We start from the raw sequence: 20,894 nt of genomic DNA, 5'->3' as shown, positions 1-20,894 counted from the left end.
GTTTAATCCCCGGTCAGGGAACTAAGATCCTGCAAGTAGCATGATGTGGCCAAAAAAAAAAAAAAAAAAGGCTGGGGCAGGGGTGGGGATGGGAGGGGCAGACTGGAAAACAACAGCTGCTTGAAAAGACAGTTTAAAAAATCAGGTCATTTTTCTCATTCATTCCTCAATTGTGGGATAAACTATCTGGTTGGTCAGACTTTAGGTTTCTGACATAATAAGCCAGATTTAACTTAAGAAAATACAGATCAACTGTTTGTTAAGATCTCAAAACTGGCAACAATTCTGAAGCTGAGACAGCAGTAAAAATGTCCATGTTGGCTATCTATACTGATTTAGAAAGAGATAGCTAGTTCCTGATGGCTCAGACAGTAGAGAATCTGCCTGCAACGTGGTAGACCTGGGTTCGATCCTTGGGTTGGGAAGATTCGCTGGAGAAGGGAATGGCAACCCACTCCAGTATTCTTGCCTGGGAATTCCCATGGGCAGAGGAGCCTGGCGGGCTACAGTCCATGGGGTCAACATGACTGAAGCAACTAAGCATATTCACTTTTTACATTTCCGTATTTCTTGAAGTTCTTTTTTCTACCAAGTATTTGCTACCTATGTAATTTAAAATCAAAATAAAATATTCTGCTTCTATTTTTCCAGGCCATCTTTCCTGGTGATCTGCATATTTAAAATTCTTATTCAGATTTATCATATTCTGTGTAAAGGGAAAAACCGATTCCAGATCTTTCTTGATATCAGTTTTTATTTGTTTGAAATCTTCTCATAAATCACACACCCAGTCTACGGCACAGATTGTGGTGATGGTTTCATGGATGCAGACCATGCCAAATTCAAGTTGTGTACATTAAACATGTACAGATTTTTGTATATGAATCATGCCTCAAGTTAAAAAAAAATCATACAACCAGGTTCAGGTTTTATATAAGATTAAAAATGCATCAAGCCAAGTCTTCTGTCACTACCCTGGAATTTTCCAAACACAGGCTCCTGTAACTGCAAACAAAGCCTTGGATGGGAACATAAGCTAGTACTACAGGTTCGCACAACTTTAAAAAACTTTATCAGAAACCTTTTGTTTCCTCAATGGTTATTTCAAAACCTTAATTCCACCCTTTTTGGAGGAATTTTTCCAGACTAAAGACTCCTGACTGGTAGTAAAAACCCTGAATGCCCACTTCATTTTACTCAATACATCAGACCCCGAAAATTGGAAGCAGTAATAGGGAGAAAAATTAACAAAGCAATGTAAACTAAGGTGCTGCTTCATGTAGAAACTGACTTCTCTATGACCACTTCCTGCACCTCCCTGTTTGATCTAATAGACTCCAGAGCATTTTATTTCAGTCGTAAGACTCACGAATTTTTCCACAAATTCTTCTTTTTTTTAATTTACTTTTAACTGGAGAATAATTACTCTGTTAGTACAGTATTGGGATGGCATCCGCCATACATTAACATGAGTCAGTCACAGGCTTACAGACGCGCTTCCAGTTGTCTCCTAAAGTGCCCACCCACGTCCCTCCCCGTTGCCCGCTCCAAGTCATCGCATGGCACCAGCTTTCAGTTCCCTGGATCACGCAGCAAATTCCCACCGACTATCCGCTTCACGTAAGGTGATGTATGTTGCAGGACTACTCTCTCAAGTCATCCCACCCTTCCCCTCCCCTACCGTGACCATCAATCTATTCTTTCCCAAATCCTTTCAATAGATGTCTCACAACATGATCGTTACCGGGCTTAAGAAAGAAGGTGATTACGACCTTTTAAGAACCTGTCACCACACTGTCATCCCATGTCACAAAGGCAGTGAGACTGATCTTCTCCCCTCAGGGGATTACCTGCCACATGCACAAGGCTAACAAGGGTGAGCTTTTCAGGTCCTTGCTAATACCATCATTCTTTGAGCCTCCCATTGGCCCTAAGTCTCTTCAGGTGTTTGAGTGGTAGGTATAAAAACCAATGAATTTGTGCCCCCAGAAGAAAAAAAGAAAAAAGTGAATTTCTTTCTATACCTTAGATGGTTACTGACCTAATGCTTCAGCCTTACCTGGTGCTTCAGTTTGCCCCGGTCTTAACCCACAGGCAGATCGCTGCATTAGTAAGGCACGCTGGAGGAACGGGAGGAAGCTGGTCAGAGCTGGATGTGACTAGCTTCACAGGAGGAGGGATGTGTTTGGAAGTCTCAAGGCCCCACTCGGCACCCCAGGCCTCATTCCTGGCGCACCGGGTGGGAAACTTAGCCTAACTCTTGAGTATAGAGCAAGCCCACTCGCTCACTCTGTCATGTCAGACTCTTTGTGACCCCATGGACTGCAGCCCATCAAGCTCCTCTGTCCATGGGATTCTCCAGGCAAAAATACTGAAGCAGGTTGCCATTGCCTACTCCAGTGGATCTTCTTGACCCAGGGATCAAACCCAAGTCTCCTGTGTCTGCAGGTGGAGTCTTTCCCACTGAGCCACCTGGGAAGCCCAAAGCAAGCCCATAACCAACACTAAATTCAACCAAACCTGCTGGACTGTTTTCCCAGAGTCAATCAATTAATTAGGTATGACCTTCAAACTAAGAGATTTAAAGCACTCTTTAAACACTTGTGTGTGTGTGTCTATGTGTGTGAGAATTCTACCCTCTTTTTCATCTCCCATCCCCATTCAGCAAGAACTTTTTTTTAGTACCAAATTAAGAGAAAGTGCTATGAGGCACAGAAGATGAAACAGACACAGATTTTGCCCTCAAGGAAACCTCACTTCTGTAGGGGAGAGAAGACTTATTTCTGGCTGCACCTTGCTGCTTGTGGGATCTCAGTACCCCAATCAGGGATTCAACCCGCACCCTGTGCATTGGAAGTGAGGAATCTTAACCACTGGACTGCCAGGGAAGTCCTTGGAAATAAGACATTTATATAGATATATATTTGTTGAATGAAGAAAAGAATAGCTGCATGAGGTAAATAGTGACACTTTCCAAAAAAGAGTTATAAATAAACTCTTGTGGCAACGAGGCAGGAAAAATCTCCCTCTGGATGGCTTAAAAGGGTTGTGAGAGAGGAAAGCACTGATACCAAACCCAGCAAGAGGCCACTACAGACCTTGGGTATCCACCAGCACAGGAAAAAGGAAGTAGAATACTGATTAACATGAATAGTTTGGAAGCCAGTTTCTGCTAAAATGAGGTTGAGTGTGGGGCTGGGGACAATGGGAAAGAGAAGGTTGGAATTAAAAGTTTACAAAAGTTCTCTGAGGCTTTTATTGCTTTCCTCACCCCTCCTTATTTCAAATAATTGAGAGCCTGAAGACGTATTAACATTATTTTTTTAAAAAGCAACTCACTCCACCTACAGAAAAGGAATGGGATGCTGGGTCACAAGCCAGTGTCTATGATCCCCTTCAGCTATCAGCTTAGACAATTTCTCTCCTGAGGAATTCCAAGGTTTGTAGAAGTTTCAGCTTATTACCAATGTCAAGAATTTAGCAAGTGGTGCTATGTCTGATACTGAGCGGGACTCTGTGGGGCTCCTGGGCAAAAGGCCTTTCTGTGCCCCCATTTCTTTGATTCCAGGAAACAACCTTCATTCAGCCTCCATGACCTCCCCTGAGTTCCAAGGGGCAGATTCAAGCAGTTGTTAATTAGGGAAGGCAGGGGATGTAAGACCAGGGAGAAACAGTCCAGAGCAGACTTGGGGCAAAGTCCTATTTTCCCATCAACAGATACAGGTGACAATATCTTTGAGCCATTCTGCAGAGACTGAACCCCCCTCCAGGTGGGAGAAGTTAGCGATTAATGACGGTATGCTGCCCACAATCATGGAGACCCCAGACCAGTTGGACCTGAAGGTTGACCATGTGGACTCCTATTTATCTCATCACCAACCCACCAAAAGAATGTCTATGAGTTGGTCACGCCCTCTTTGAACAATTACTATAAAACTTGTCACTGTCTTCCCCAAGCCGGGACACTTGGTTTTGAGGGCATTAGCCCGCTGTGTTCCCCTCTGCCTGGCAAAGCGATAAAGCTACTCTTTTCTAGCTCACCCAAAACTCTGTCTCCGAGATTTGATTCAGCACCGGTATACAGAGAAGCTGAGCTTTCAGCATCTTGTCCCACAGAATTCTATAAATCTGCTTTAGCTAAATCCATTTCTGGGATCTTCCCTGGAAGTCCAGTGGTTAGGGCTCTGTGCTTCCACTCAGAGGGGCATGGGTTGGATCCCTGTTCAGGGAACTAAGATCCTACATGCAGCCAAAAAAAAATCCATTTCTATATTACTCAGTCAAGTGGCATGAAAAGAGCCGGTTCTTCCGTGCCTCTGAATTCCTCTAATTGCTGGAGAAATTCACCCAGCCACTCCTCATTTCTGAAGATGACAAGGCTTAAAAGTCACTACTCGCAAGCTGGGGCTGTGTAACCGATCTGTTTTGAAAGAGAATAGTCCTAGCTATTCCCACCTATCTCAAGAGGGTGAAGAACTTCTGCCTTGTATTCTCATACAGGAGGTGAAAGCAAAGTAAAAGAATCCTGCTGTGAAAAATATTTTAACTAGAGGGAGAACATAGGAAACACTATTACAACGTCAGCATTAAGGTATCACATGCAATATCTAGTCACCCCAAAGACAAGCATTTACAACACCGGGTCTGGATCCCCGCCTATGTTCACCGGCCTTACTACGTGAACCGTGATGATAGGCTTTGAAGACCTCTGCTAAATATTCTCTTGACTAATCTCAGGAGGAGACAGAATATGCTGAGAAAATAATGAAGCTGCAGGAACAATGGGGTGGTTGAAGCTTCTTTCAGGAAATCAAGAAACTGGACCATGATGTCTGAGAATGGGCTGAATGCAACTGAGTAAGTGTGCATTACACTCGAAAAAGAGCGTGGATCAGTCACTACTGGGATTGCACACACTGGTCCCTGACGAGGAACGATCCCCACTTGTGTAACTTTATGGAGACACATTACCTGAACAAGCAGGTGAAATCCATCAAAGACCCACCAACTTGTGCATGACGGGGGCCCCTGAATCTGGCACGGCAGAGGGTGTCTTTGACAAGTACACCCTCGGAGGTGATGACGGCAGAGCTGAGTCTCAGGCCATAGCCATGGTGGGGGCGAGGTAACCAAGCAGGACCCTATGGGATCTTCCCGGGACAGACCCCTCCCCCATGTCCTCTGCTGTAGCTCCCCTCTGAAGTACCTAGATAACAGTTTCTGATGCATATTTCCCAGGTTGACTTACAGATGCTAAATCCCTCACCAAATGGAAGAAATTGACCACTTGATGACCACGAGTGCGTAGCCCCCAGATTCACTGGCGCCTCTGGGTTGGTAAAGCTAACCCCTGTGACGCTGCCTGTTACCTCACTATCAGAGAATTGTACACAAGCTCATTACATATCCTGGGATGCCCCGCCCTTACCTTGTCTTTTAAAACGCTTTCCTGAAACCCGTACAGGAGTGTAACAGGCAGCAGTAGGTGCCCTGGACTCCTTGCATGGTGCCCTGCACCAAACACTTTCCTCACCACCACCTGGGGTCAGCAGATTGGCTTTACTCCGTACAGGCCACTTGAGTTCTGTAACCGGGGGTGAATTCTCTGGTCCCCAAAGCAGTACATGCATGTGGGGCTTATCCTGACCTTTTCTAAAAGTTGTACTGAAATAGTGAAATTCCCTCATTCATATCATTCTTCCAAATAATTTGGTACCTACCTCCTACCCCCCGAACAAAACAAAACAAAACCGTGAGTGCTACCTGCCATCAAAGAAGAAGAACTTGCCCCGTCCATTCTTTTCTCCGTGAATGAAGTTGCCCTCGAATCTATCTGTGGAGGAGTAGGTGACTGTGCAGAAGCCGTGCGGTAATCCATCGTCGTCCAGGTGCCCTGGGGAAAGGCAAACACAGGGCAAACCTTAGCTTCCACGCTCCCCCACCATCAGGTCTGTGCTCAGATGCTGCCAGCAGGTGCCCTGAGCAGCCTGGGGGTCCCTTCCTTGCTCAGGGAAGGGCGAATGCCAAGCTTTCTCTGCCTGCATCAGCACCATCAATTCTACTTAGATACTGTTTCAAAAAGACCGGTCCATGATAGAGCACCTTAGACACATGTAAGAATAGGAACCCAAACCGCTCTCATATTTTAAGAGGGACTGAAAGTTATTCTCAATAGTAACATCTGCAGTGTGAGTTTCAGTTGACTCAGTACTTCACACGCTACTCCTCAGGTTTGGAATGAATGCCCCTGAACGGTCATGCTTAACCGAAACGTGGTTGAGATGGCACACCGTCTTGGCAATACGTGACGTGGTTCTAGAACGAAGCACAATACAATTTTATACATCATTATATGGTCTGATGTGGAGCTCTGCTGGCCAGGCACCCTCTGAAACCCCCCTGCTCTTTGTTACCTTCTGACAACAAGAGCTCGACCCACCTCTCTACAACTGCCCTAACGTCCGCACCTCATCGTACAAACACACAAACTCAGAGTCCTTCTAAGCTTGAGCTTAAGCTTAACATTGAACTCATTGCTTTACTTTATAAGAATCTTTCTGCTTTCAATGTTCAGTAATAACCTTGTCATATACCTTCTGCCCATTGGGTTCAGAGGGTTTGTGCTTTTTTTTTTTTTTTTTTGGGGTTTGTGCTTTAAATGTAGCCAGAAGTATCCACATGACCCTTTAAGGAGTGATTTTGAACATCAGTAGCCATGATTACACTGTGATCTTTAAATTGCTGGTTCTTCTTGCATCACCAATTGGTATATTCTAATATTTATGTCTCCAGTCAACATTTAGGTTTCTTATTATTATCCACATATTTCACAACACCCAGGAGTCACCTCCTTGGTGTCTCCCAAGTCATGTTGCTGAGCTAATTTTGCAGACGTGGGTTGAAAATGAAGCAGCAGTTAATCTACTGACTTTTTCCTGGGTTAATGACCTGAGTCATGGATGAAAAGGTATAAAAGCATTAAATACTATGCAATGCAGGGACATTAAACACTTAAATATGGCTTACAGATGGCTCACAGACATTAAAAAAAAAAGAACACAGACCATAACACCACAATGAATGCTTTACTCTCCTAAAATAATTTCTTCTAAAGTGATAAAAGAGTTTCATCCCTTAGAAGGGATAGTAGGCAAGCACCCTTATGAAGAACAAAACACCTGTTTATTTGTATTATTGATTACATAAACACAAAATACAAATGAACAAAGACTGTTCTATTGCTATATCTCATTCTGCATTAAAATGAATTACCTAAAATATATCACAAGAAAACATGGCTACTTAAATAAATTACAATCAATAAGGATCCTTTTCTCTTAACACAATTTTTTTTTCACCAAGGGCCAGGAAATTAACGGTTAGGAGGGAACTAGGCCACATTTGCTTCCTTGCTCAAAAACCAAAAACTGTGTGTGACATGATTCAATGACACTTGAATCATATGAAATAATTTGGACAATTATTTTCTAAATATCTACTGATGACATTTTTCTCATTGAAATAAATTAAATCTTTTTCTTTTTTCATTAAAAAAACACACTCAGTGTATAGTTAAAAGCTTTTTTTATGAAATGTTGCTCAGATCAAATTAAATTTAGTTGTTAGCATTTCTACAAATGTAGCATCCCACTTTTGATTTAGGTATAACTACCAGAATAACCATTTTAGCCTTATATTGAAGTACCTACTAATCTGTTGAAAATGCTTTCTCCATAGAAAACAGTTCACCTATTTCAGACTTTATAAAACTAATGTTTGATGAAATTAGTGATCCTACCTCGCTTTTTAATTTTTTTAATATATTTTAAAAGTTTATTTGGCCATGCCGGGTCTTAATTGTAGCATGTGGGATCTATTAATAGTTCCCTGACCAAGGATCAAACCTGGGTCCCCTGTATTGGGAGCACAGAGTCACTGGACCACTGGGGAAGTCCCTATTCTACTTTCGATCAAGAGAAGTATTATGATAAATATGAACACTAAGGGGAAAAAAAAAAACCCAATGTAAATTCATTTCCACCTTTCCTCAGTTGCAACGGTCCTGTCCTATTTCTGGCAAAACATTGCAGGTGCACCCTCAGCAGCGGCATTTAGATATTAGAGAAAAATGGAAGCATCACAGAACACAATAAAAACACTTGAGGGACAGTACTGAATCCTACTGAGATGAAAGTGGTAACATCAACCCCACTCCATGAAGGATGCTTGCCTCTTTACAGGCCAGTGAAGAGAAGTCCCATCACCTTCTTAGTCTCTAGGGAGAAAGGAACAGAAGAGCTGCTGAATGATGGCCGTTTGGTGACACCATGTGTTTAGGAAGAAGGCTGGGATGGGTGACACTTTACTGCCTTTCCAAAGGTGTTCAGTTGGTGTGCTGTGAGAAATCTCTGAAATCGCCTTCTATCAGATCACAGCAGGGTCCTCTGGTTGGCTTGTCTGTTCTCTTCTCATCCTTCCAAAAGCAGGACGATGTGATCAATGACCAGGATGTGATCAATGACCAGGATCAATGAAAAGGAGCTAAAAGTTACTAAGGCTTATGATCACTCAAGACTCCCATCCTGAATATTTAATAGCCTGGGGTGGTGTTTCTGGTAGCAGAAGTTTATGTTTAAAACAACACCCACAACCAAAACAATAACAACTGAGAGACTTTCCAAGAAAAGAAATGTCAGGAAGAGAAGAGACTGGGTTGCTATGACCTCACATCTCCTACCAACTAGTGGTACAGGAGCTTCTGGTACAACTCTTGTTCCAAAGCCATTTGGACAATAAGATCATGTAATATTTATCTTGCCAGTAAGTCAGTTTAATGGAGAGGGAGACTGAAACACAGAGAAGAAAAAAGCATCTGTATATGTTTTGCATCAGGCATCAGGCACTGAGTTATGCAATTTCCTATTATCTAAATGAAACCTCACAGTCATCCCTCAAATTCCAGTCTTACAGATGAGAAAGTCATCCCTATTGCCCAAGAAGCACATTAACAGCTACCCTGAATGAGCTACGTATGCAGGTCAGGAAGCAACAGTTAGAACTGGACATGGAACAACAGACTGGTTCCAAATAGGAAAAGGAGTATGTCAAGGATGTATATTGTCACCCTGCTTATTCAACTTGTACGCAGAGTACATCATGAGAAACGTTGGGCTGGATGAAGCACAAGCTGTAATCAAGGTTGCTGGGAGAAATATCAATAACCTCAGATATGCAGATGACACCACCCTTATAGCAGAAAGTGAAGAACTAAAGAACCTCTTGATAAAAGTGAGAGGACAGTGAAAAAGTTGGTTTAAAGCCCAACATTCAGAAAACTAAGATCATGGCATCTGGTCCCATCACTTCATGGCAAATAGATGGGGAAACAGTGGAAACAGTGGCTGACTTTATTTTTCTGGGCTTCAAAATCACTGCAGATGGTGATTGCAGCCATGAAATTAAAAGACGCTTACTCCTTGAAAGAAAAGTTATGACCAACCTAGACAGCACATTGAAAAGCAGAGACATTACTTGGTCAACAAAGGTCCATCTAGTCAAGGCTATGGCTTTTCCAGTGGTCATGTATGGATGTGAGAGTTGGACTATAAAGAAAGCTGAGCACCGAAGAATTGATGCTTTTGAACTGTGGTGTTGGAGAAGACTCTTGAGAGTCCCTTGGACTGCAAGGAGATCCAACCAGTCCATCCTAGGGGAGATTGGTCCTGGGTGTTCATTGGAAGGACTGATGTTGAAGCTGAAACTCCAGTACTTTGGCCACCTGATGTGAAGAGCTGACTCATTTGAAAGGACCCTGATACTGGGAAAGATTGAGAGCAGGAGGAGAAGGGGATGACAGAGGAAGAGATGGTTGGATGGCATCACTGACTCAATCGAAATGGGTTTGGATGGACTCCGAGAGTTGGTGATGGACAGGGAGGGCTGGGGTGCTGTGGTTCATGGGGTCGCAAAGAGTTAGACACGACTGAGCGGCTGAATTGAACTGAACTGAATGAGCTAATGGATGCGAAGAACCCCTTTCCCCACTCTTTCAGTCCTGGGATAAGAGCAAACTGGCAGGGTATCCTTTCTCTCCTGCCAATGGCAGAAGCGACCTCTAAAGAGAGGGGATCTCAGGTCCCAGGCAGAGAAATGGAAGGGGCCTTCATAGTTAAGATAGCTCTCACAGCACCAGCATATGCTGACGGCAAATGCCTGTCTCCTCCACGTGTTACCCAACGCAAAGAGCAACACTAGTCCTGCCTGCTCGGATCGAGGTCAGTCTGTGCAATGTGCCAAGTCAGCCAACAGCCTTCCAGGCCAGTTCCCACTCAGCAGGGGCTGAGTGCCAGACCCAAACAAGGAAAAGCTGCTCAAATGACGGTCGTGTGTTGGGAGAGCTGCCCCAGCCCTTGTGTGTATACCTGTTTGCAGCACGGTTTTCAAATATTGACAGAAGTTAGAGAAAGGGGAAAAAAAGGAACCGTCTCACAAATCTACTTTTCCCCTTTGTTCTCAAGATCATTATCTACTGAACAGACAGAAAGTTCAATTTTTTTCCCCTCGGATTCCCTCAGTTTTTTTTCCTGAATCTGATGAGAGCAGGGCTGTATTCTGTGCAGTGATGGTTCCTCTCAGCAGAGGAAATTCCCTCTGGATCAGACACTCTGCTGCTTACAGCCTCAGGCTTACTCACAGGAGATCTGAGTAAGTGTGTGTGTGTGTGTGTGTGTGTGTGTGTGTGTTCCTCTCAGAACCAGAGACCCTTACATGCATTGTTGGTTTTGTAGAACCAAAAGAGAACCAAAAAAAAAAGAATTATTTTTAAAAAGGTAATAATAATAAAAAAGGCAAACTTACTCTGTTTAGTGCAAGAATGTGCCTTCATGATGAAGCACTTATGCTTGTGGTTAAAAACACAATTTGATTTTTGAAAGTCATCCTTTGCAAGAGCTCAGTTATTAGTTGTGAGGGTCATAGTTTTAATGTGAAGCCCACATACAAAGGGTGTTTCCGGAACACCTCGCCTGTATTTTTCCTAAGTCCAGAGCATCAGTAGTCTTATTAGAGACAGGTAGGATAAGTGATTAGGAGGACAGTTAAAAATACTCTTAATATTTGAGAGAGAGTGGCATGGAGGCATGGGGCTTCCCATGGTGGCTCAGACGGTAAAGAATCCACCAGCAATGTGGAAGACTTGGGTTCAATCCCTGGATCGGGAAGATCCCCTGAGAGAGGGCATGGCAACCCACTGCAATATTCTTTCTGGAGAATTCCATGGACAGAGGAGCCTGGCGGGCTACAAGTCCATGAGGTCAAAATCGATCAGACACGACTGAGTGACTAAGCGCACACACACAGCGTGGAGGCATGTACATTAACATATGTAAGATAGAGAGCAAACGGAAATTCGCTCTGTGACTCAGGGAACTCAAACCTGGGCTCTGTCATGACCTACAGTGGTGCGAAAGGGTGGGAGGTGGGAGGGGGTTTTAAGAGGGAGGTGATATATGCACACCTGTGGCTAATTCATTTTGATGTACGGCAGAAATCAAACCAATATTGTAAGGCAATCATCAATCAATTAAAAATAAATATCTTAAGGGGAAAAAAATCCTCTTACAATCTGAGGGGACTGGGGCAGTGAAACACGGAGATTCTTGTTTTCATTCTGGCTTCTTCATTCTAGCGATGCTGCTCTTTCCCCTTTTCTTCTTCCTCCGTGTCGCCTTTATGTATCCAGGCCTGTGGGATTTTTCCTGCCCTCATAACTGCTACTTCAAAGAGCCTTCTACATGATCGCTTCCCCTGCTCCCCACTGCCTGCTCATCCTCCCAGAGCAGAGCCCCCAACCTTCCATTCTGAGCTCTACAGAGCCTCTAGGACATGGTTCACGGTCTGGGCCTGGGACAAGACTCCCTTCCCTGTATCACCCTCTACTTTTCTCCTCCTCGACCCTCTGTTATAGTAAAAGCCAGCGGTTCGTCTCTGAATGTGCCTGAAATAATTCCACTCTCAACCTCTCCTTTTTCTTTCTTTTTTTTATGTTTTGGTGCACCTGGGTTAATATTTGATTAGCTGAAATTTCTTGATGATGCTAGTGAATCATACATAAGAGTGTCCCCTTCTTTGCAGGATGATAGTAGTCTTATTGAATTTTGCCAACCTAATTAGAGAAAACCTTTATCTCAGCATTTGCATTTGTATTTATTTAGTGAAGTTGTTTCTTTTTGAATGCTTGTTGGCCATTTGTTTTCTTTTTTTCCTGTGAATTGTTGTTTCATTCCACACCTCTCTTTACTTGCAAAGTGCCTCTCTCAACTGGACTCAATTTCATGCCAACTCTTTGGGGAATTCCTTCCCCAACTACTTCCACAAGCTGTATGCAATTTTCATTTCCTCTCAACCACCATCACTCATCTGATTAGATATGATATATTTATTTCAAATTATATTAGGGACCACCTTGTATTCATCTTTGTGTCTACTGGTAGGCAAAGAAATAGATGTAATAAAAAATTCTATTCCCAAAGCTAAACATCACCCTTTGCTGCACCAATGAGCCTCAAAGAAAAAAAAGCCACAGCGAGGGGACTTCCTTAGATGTCCAGTGGTTGAGACTCTGTGCTTCCAATGCCAAGGGCATGGGTTTGATCCCTTGTAGGAACTAAGATCCCGCATGCTGTGCAGTGCAGCCAAGAAAACCTTTAAAATAATAATAATATAAAAGAATAAAAACCACAGTGGGAGCTCAGGCGATGTTTGCAGGCCCGCTGAGGCCCAGGGCTGCCTTCCCAAGGAAGCACAGCTAACATCATAAACAGAAACTCCCTCTCCTCCACCCACCTGCCCTCAGGGATTCCTCTGCCAGGGCTTAGAACTCCAATCAAGCTACAGTTCCACCCTAACAGAGAGGTAACCAAAAGATACATGATGTGACAATCAACACTCAACTTAAGTCCTGAAGAGACCAGTTTCTTCCCCAGAGTAAATTTCTATGGAGGAAGAAAAACGATGTCTGTAGCAGAGGCTATCAGTTAAATTCTCTTTCCTCAAATATATTTTTTTCTGAAAGTCACTGAACTTTTTCAGAACCAGCCTCTAAAGAGTGACATTGATAAAGAATGACACCGATAACTGTTGCTTTCAAACTCAGCTACCAACTGTTTCCTACATGTGACTGGCTTATTAAGAAATAAAAAATAAGGGTGTAGGGAGACTATCTGGAGAAGCGAATGGCAACCCACTCCAGTATTCTTGCCTGGAGAATTCCATGGACAGAGGAGCCTGGCGGGCTACAGTCCGTGGGGTTGCCAAGAGTCAGACATGACTGAGCAATTAACACACACACACACACACACACAAACACACACACACACACACAGGGAGACAATGTAGTATGGTGGAGCAGGGTTCTGGGGTCCAAGCCTGTCCCCTGCATCGCTGAGGGTCCTTGGATCAGTTCTTAACTTCTCTAAGGCTCGGTTTCCTCCTTTGGAAAATTAGGATAATATGAGTATCGACGTCATGAGATTGAATGGATAATGTGTGTGTGAAACACTTAGCACAGAGCCTGCACACAGTAAGAACTAAATAATTACAGCAATAATGATAGCTAAGACAATGAAACTACAGAGAACACAGGCTCTGCATAGGGACAGAGGTAGGTTAGCTGGTACTTCAACAGCAAGATACTCAGACTAGCCTTTTACCAGTCCCCCATGCATGTGTTAGATGTTGACACTATTACAGACAGCACTTTAAAAGGCCAAGAATGGCTGGAAAAAAAGCCTGCATTTACACATGCATGCTCTAGACACTGTGTGAGTCTGAGCCGTGTGTGCCTCTAAGGACTTAAAGACTCTCTGTTACTTTGTTTACTGTTGGTATGACTGGTAACCATGTGTCCTGGATTGCTCCAGACATTCAAGGTTTAAGCCAGTTGTGCCAGCATAAGTATTAAATAGTGACCCTTCTCAAGTATATTCTGACTTTGGACAATAATGTATATAAACACACCCTCACACTCTATATCACAGAAACTTCCTTGCTTATATAAAGAAGTTTCTCTGCTTCCACCCATTGAGCAATCTCAAAAGCATCGATGTATTTCTAAAGCTGCTTGTTCACATTCTGCAAGTAGCCTGGGACTGTGGACAACTGGGCCTTAGGTTTCCAAACAGCTTCAAAGGGTAAGGTGGTCTAACCTTGGGAGCGCTGCCTGTGATCAAGGGTTTGCATTATGTTTACCAGTCAAAGTAAACTTTGAAGAACGAGACCAAGTCCTAACAATTTGACAGTAGCCTTTTTCAATTATCTTTCATAACATGAAGGCACACCTAGTCAATAATTAAAATTTAAGTAAGACTACCAATCAATGTCTTTGGGCCCCAGGAAGTCCCAGCATTGGCTTTATTAATTAGAGAGAAATAGTTCAGGGCATTGTGAATTTAAAGCAAAACCAACATTCCTTGAAGCTCCATAGAGAAATAAGAAGTTTCAACAGTTACATGAAGACGGCTTTTAGAGAATTTAAAAATATTATTCAACTTAATCTCTCCCTAAGACCTTGGGAGCACTGCAAATGGAGTCAATTACGTTGATATAAAAATTAATTTTTTTTCCTCCCAAAGTAGCAGTAACTGCATTCTCATGCATCTGTAAGCCTTGTCACTTTGTCTTTCTTTACCATTTCTAAGAACTTGTTTATACAAATTAGATAGGAAGCAGATTCAACCAAAAGCTAAAAAATGTTTACTTAGCTGTTTGGTTAAAATATTCTGGAATAATACCACGCAACACTGCAAAACATCACGACGTACCGTCTAGGGTAGAATCAAATAAATAACGCTAAAGTGTATTTTCCAGTATTCACTGTTACAAAATCATAACGTCTCATGATACAAACAACTAGATTGTATAACGTCCCCACCTCGTTTTTTTAGAACTAGCCAAAAAAAAAAAAAGAGGTGGAGAAACTCAGCAAAACAAAGTGGCGAGAAAAGTCGGGGGAGGGGCGCTGGAAGCGAAGGGGCGGAGAAACACGACAGAGGCGGTGATATCACCCACAGCCAACTGCATGGAATTCAGAAAGTTAAGTGTCACCCAGCAATTTGGGTCCGGGCTTGCGGCGCGCCAGCACAGCGTGGCGGCAGCGGCACCCGCCGGGAAAGCAGGAAGGGGGAGGGGCGGCTTGGCCGAGTGCGCTCCGGGGCAGCGGAGGCCAGGTCGGCGAGCGTTCAAGTCCCGGCTCGGGAGCCTAGTCCCCGGCCCTGCAATGATTTCATCTTTTTGGAGGAGCGACCGCCCGAGCCGCGGCTGCCACGTGCCTGGTCCAGCCCCGTGCGCTGCGCCGGGGGACTGATCCGGCCGCGGCCGCGGTCACCGCGGGTCGCAGCTGCAAGCCGAACGAAAGGGCTGGAGCCGGGAGAGGTGCTCGGGATTGCTCCATCGAGATCGCCAGCGGCGGCTGGGGTGGGGGTTGGGGGGCGCTGACCTCCTGCGCACCTCCATCTCCCATCCCCGAAAGGGGGAAGGCCGGAGTGCGGGGCAGGTTTTGCAACTCCGAGGGCGGATGCAGGCGGTGGCCGGGCAGGATGGAGCAGCCGTAACCCTCTCCTGACCCCCCCGGGGACCCCGGCCCAGCTGAGCCCCTTTCCCGGCCTGCGCCCCGCCGCTCAGCGCGCGCTCCCGGCGGCGTGGCCGTGGCCGTCCGGCCCCTGCGCGAACCCGGCCACCCGCGTAGGGGACAGTGGCGGCCGCTGGGGGCCCGGAGCCGCGCCGGTCGCAGCCCGCCACTCCTTCCGCGTCCCGTGCCCCCTCCGGCGCCTCCTCCCGGGACCCCACAGAGATGCTTGTACCTTCCACCGCCTCCTCCACCATCTCATCGTCGCTATCCATGGCGGCTGGGGACCCTGCCCAGCTCGGGGCCGCGCGGCTGCCTCGCGTCCCTCCGGGTGCTCCCGGCGGCTGAGCGAGCGCTGGGGCTGAACCCTGCGAGTTTGGAGGAGGAGGAAGAGGAGGAGCAGTCGGGGCTGGCTCGCACTGCCTCCCCCTACAGCCCTTTCAATTCCTTGGCCTTAAGCTGCTCCGGCAGCAGCCGTGCCTCCTCCCTTCGCCCACTTGCCCGCTTGCCTCCCAGGCTCCGGGGTGCCGCCGTGGCCGCGGCCGCTGCAACTTTCTCCTGTAATACCCCCTCTTTGTTATCGAGCAGCTGATCCGCTGACATCACCCAGCGCCGGTGCGCTCCCTCCCTCGCTGATTGACAGTTCCCTGTCCCTTCCCAGAAGTAAGGCTCCTTAAAACGAAAGGCGCTCCCGGTCCGCGCTGGCTCGGCGCCCCACCCCGCCAGTCCCCCAGCCCAGCACGGGTTCAGCTTTTGCTTCTGCGAGGCTGGGTGCGCTCCGAGCGCGCTCCTCGCGGCACTTGGGACCTCTGGGTAGCCACCCTTGGGGGTGGGGAGGGCTCAGAACGCTCGACCTCCAACTATGCCAGGGACCACTTGGAAGTCCGCGTTCAGTGCCGGCCAGCCGCAGCACCCCTCCCCTCCCCGCCCCGGCTCCTCGGGACGGCCTCCAAAGAGCCGGGCAAGCTAAGGCAGCGTTCCTGAGACTCCAGCGCCTCAACTTCCTCTCGGCCTCGCCCCCACTCATCCCGTTTGCCACCCGGAGCTGCACGGGTGCGGCACGCACGGGAGCGCAGGTGTCCCCGCGCCGCCGCATCACATCCGCGAGCAGGTTTCCCAGGCGCCCGGGGGTGACATCCCGCCCGGATGCCGCCGGACTGCGGCTCCCACCCTAGCGCGCTGCGTCCCCACCCTCCTCGGGACCATCAGGCGTCTCGTCTCGAGTGATTCAGAGCTTCAGCAGATCCAAATGGCAGCGGGCTCGTTATCAGGCAGGAAATAAGCCGCGCGGAAGGCCCGGCAGGTCCCTCCTCGCGGTGGTGGTAACGGAAAAGGAGCCACCGGGTGGAGCTCCGGAGGAAGGACCCTCCGTCTGGCGCGCCTCCTCCTCGCGCCTCCCGCCCAGTGCGTGTGATGTCCCCAGCCGTCCCCTGGTTTCTCCAAGTGCCAGCCCTTCACGGATTCCTGCTGTGGAAGTGTGGAACATCACGGGCCCCCGCTTCCCGGCCCCGCCACTTTGTCATCACGGCGTCGCCTCTTACAGGTGGCGGTGAAGGGCGGCTGTAAATAGCTGGTTAAATGGATGCAAATGTACACAATGTACCGTGGAATTACCGGGTGCCGCTTTGGGCATCTGCCAAGAACAGCTACTGCACGGAGCGGGTGAGGGTGCGGAGTGGAGAGGAGGGAGCAGAGAAAGTTGTTCTGTTTTGTTTTCTGAACCACGAATGAGACTTTGCGGGTTTCCGAGTACTTCCAGTACCCGGGAGACCACGCCTTGCTTTGGGGCTTTGTGCTTAAATGCCAGATTTTTTTTTTTTTTTCAATCGAGTACTGAGTTTCTTCTTAAATTCAGTTTTTATTCTGTGAATAAGAGCACAGTGTTAGGGAATTTGTCTCAGCGCTGCCAGAAGCTTCAGTCCGTTTTGACTGAGAGAGAGAGGGAAGGCCCCTGAACCAGGTGTTAAGAAGGTTGTGTCCTGGTGATGCTCACCTGCAGAAGGGCCTGGGCAGGCCACCTTTTCACAGCTTGAATTCCTCCCCTAGGAGATAAGAGGCTTAGGCTACACAGGTATCAGGCCTGCCAACTCAGGCTAGACTGCTCAGAGGTCCTCCAGCTTAGTCTATACTTTTCTAAAGTCTTCTGGCTTAAATATAACCTCCTTAAAGTCCTCCAGGGCAGACACCTGGGCTCCAAAGCTGCAAAACGATCGGGTTCCTGCAGTGGAAGATGAAAGAGCCGCTTTGGATTACACCATTTTCAGACATGAACTGCAGAAATAGGATTTTATTTCTGATATTAAAAAAAAACACCATCAGGTACTGAGCTTGGTCAAGCACTAGTTTCCCCTTTTAAAACATATCATCTCCTCTCTTACATATTACACTGATGCACAGAAACACACAGATACTCATCTTCTTCAGTTTTCAGTTTATTTTCCAGGGCAAAAAAAAAAAAAAAAAGATGCTGAAAGCTAAAGGAAACACAAATAATTTATTTCTTTACTCAAAGCCGGTTGAAACAGGGGCACAGTAGGTTAAAAGAAATCTTCCCTCAAAACACACACGTGGAGTAAACCAAGACCCAAGTTCGAGGTGGGTGGGGGGAGGGAAAGGAATCATGTCACAAGTGTCCACAACTTTAGGCTTATAAGGAGGATGGATGTCTAACTGCCTCTTGGTTCTGGGAGGTTTTCCCAGCCCCCATCACTTCAGCAGACTTCCTCTGGATGTAAAGGGGGTGGGGTGGGGGGGGGAAGCAACCAGGGTCTTCCTCCTAGAACCTTCCTTAGGTTTGCACAGGAGGCAGGCAGCACCAGGGCACAGTCCCAGGCCCTCCCTGCCCCACTCCTGCCTGCTGGCTCTGGGCCCAAAGTTTAGGCAAAATGTTTTGATGACTCCCTTAAGAGCCATTTGCATTTTTAACACATCATTCTGTGTGTTTTCAATCCCCTTCTCTAGACTGACTGATTCTTCTTTCTAGCCTACCCAGCTAGGCTTTCTAGCCTACCCTACTTTCTTCACTCTACCCAGCAGAGTGCCCAGTACAGAAGGAAGGTTAAGCCTTGTCCGTGATGGTTGTGCAGAGAGGAATAGTCTGTTTTATATAAACAGTGCTGAGCCTTTCTCACACACCAGATCCCCTTCCTGTGTTTGGCAAAATGCTGTGTTGTTAGTTCGAGTTTGAAGAGCATGTTTGGGTTGTTCTACTTTCCCACATCTACTGGCCCCAGATCTGCTTCCATCGCATTCTTTCCCACAGTTTTCTTCATTGAGAGCTCATTTCATAAACCCTCTTTCCACTTGGCTTCCCGCCAGCCTCCTCTGCCATACGCTGTCCCCACCAATGTGGTCATGGGCTAGAAAATCAATCACTGAGCTCTTAATCACAGTGTCGGGCGGCGGCGGCAGCAGCCAGGCTCGGTGCCTAACTCAGCAGATCCCGGTGCTCCGGAACAGGCCTGACCAGGGAGCAGTGAGGGGGCTCGGAACAACCATCGACCCGGCCTGGGGGTAGGGATGGGGACTTGCTTCTAGGCTCACACCAAGGAGTGACTTTTCTACGCTACTCTGCCTTGTTCCTAGGCATCCAAGGATAAATCCCTCTCTTCCCACTCAGCTTGAGAAACAGAAGTCCCTCTTCCACTGCAGCAAACAGTCAAAATACTGAGTTATTTTATTCATTTTCCCACCCATGCCTTTCCCCAGAGAAGGCTGATGCTTTCTTACAAGACTGATATAACTTTTGCAATAAATATCTTTTCACAGGGATCGTGTATTTTATGCATCTTCCTACACTGAGGGGGAAATTTTCTGTCAATTTACCACAGTGCGTGCTGGCTAATAGTGAAAAGCCTAGTGGATGTGGGACTCGAGTGGAGTTCATTAGCCTGGCTGTCTCTGAGCCCTCGTCTTGTCCCGCTGATCCGGGCTGGAGGGGCTCAGGCGGTCTTCAGGGTCTCCATGCTCCTAGGAGGCGGAGCCTCCCCAGGTGTCCTGGTGGATCTATGACTGGTATGCATGCTCTGCTTTGATCTTTTGCTTGCTCTGCTGGCAGGGAGACAAGAGCGGAATGAGTGAAGGAACTCTTAGATAAAAATCACCAAGTCTTGTCTTGGCACTGCTCACCCCTTAATAAGATATTTTTTTTCCCACCAAATCTGCCACTGTACTTGAGTTTTCATCCCACTTGTTTTGGTTCCTCCAAGGACTAGCCATGCAGCTGCTTAGTTAAACTCTCTGGACCTTGGTTTTCCCATCTGTAAACGAGGAGGTTGGTTGTCCACCCAAATACTAACCTCAAACCTTCTCTGTCCACCTTTCCTGGGGAAAAGTTAAGCAGAGCATGAAGAGCTCCAGGGACACACACAGGAAAAGAAAAGGGAAGAAGCTGGGGGTAAACTTGGCAAATGGAATATTCAAGGCCCCCGGTCATCTGTTCTGAATGGTACAGAGATCTGGGGGTGATGGACTTGATCTGACTCTGAAAAGAGAAGCGGGGGCCTTTGCCGAGAGCTGAGGTTCTTGGCTTCTGAATCACTGAGTTGCTAATTAAGTGGCTAACTGTGCTAGTGACAACTGCAGAAGCTGGAGGGAGGGCAGAGAGCAGCGCTGGGGAGGGTGTGGGGGAGGAGATGTGGATGAAAGGGAAGCATTTACAGCGTGTGGGGCTCAGCGAGGAGCAACTGGGAACATCAAGGGCAGCAAAATAAAGGTCCGGGAGCAAAGGACGAGATGGAGAAAATTCATTCTGCTGGAAATAGACGTGACTGCAGTCGTGAGGAGGACTCACGGATTCAGGGTGACCTGATTTGATCACTGCAACAGGAAGTGCAGGAGAGAGAGGGCAGGATAACCTGACCTGAGGAAGTGAATTAAATAATGGAGAAGACATCAGTGTTGCCATGGCATTTAAATATCTCTCACCACATTAAGCTTCTTTTTTTCTCTTTGGCTTGATTCTTGTTCTTGCAACATGTTAATGTCATTGCAGTATATACGGTAAACTAAATTTAGACCTTTTGGAGCATGGAGGAAGGGAAGATGAAGCCCAGGTCTCCCTGTCTGGGTCCACTCTGGGCACATGTTCTTCCTCTGCCGTGTGCCTGGTTCTTTTGGTCTTTGCATTATGGGTTATGAAAACCCTTGTCAGTCTCGGGTTCTGTGAAGCTGCTGAATGACATAATTAAAAAAAAAAAAAATGGAAACAATTTCAAAGAGGTGACTGCTTTAGAAAATACTTTAGAAAAATCAATAAGGTGCAGGAATTTGA

The 20,894-nt window shown here is 46.6% G+C and overlaps 1 protein-coding gene across 3 annotated transcripts in view; it reads right to left on the bottom strand.

Moving 5' to 3' along the window:
- Positions 1–17,080, bottom strand: part of SETD7 (SET domain containing 7, histone lysine methyltransferase) — a 52,421-nt gene extending 35,341 nt beyond the window's left edge. Inside the window, exons 1-3 of one of the 3 annotated variants that reach the window (XM_043486031.1) lie at positions 16,814–17,080; positions 15,858–15,990; positions 5,764–5,893 (exon numbers count right to left, since the gene is read on the bottom strand). In XM_043486031.1, the coding sequence (XP_043341966.1) occupies positions 5,764–5,893; positions 15,858–15,990; positions 16,814–16,828 (278 nt within the window). In that variant the 5' untranslated portion in view covers positions 16,829–17,080. Of the gene's footprint in view, positions 1–5,763; positions 5,894–15,857; positions 15,991–16,688; positions 16,734–16,792 lie in introns of those variants that run through there. The other 2 variants (XM_043486017.1, XM_043486023.1) reach the window with 2 other exon arrangements.
- Between the last annotated feature and the right edge of the window lie 3,814 nt (positions 17,081–20,894).

Source organism: Cervus canadensis, chromosome 1, assembly GCF_019320065.1.
Source record: "Cervus canadensis isolate Bull #8, Minnesota chromosome 1, ASM1932006v1, whole genome shotgun sequence".
NCBI lineage: Eukaryota > Metazoa > Chordata > Mammalia > Artiodactyla > Cervidae > Cervus > Cervus canadensis.
The sequence above is the reverse complement of the archived record's forward strand: the minus strand, read 5'-3'. Positions and strand labels throughout refer to the sequence as shown.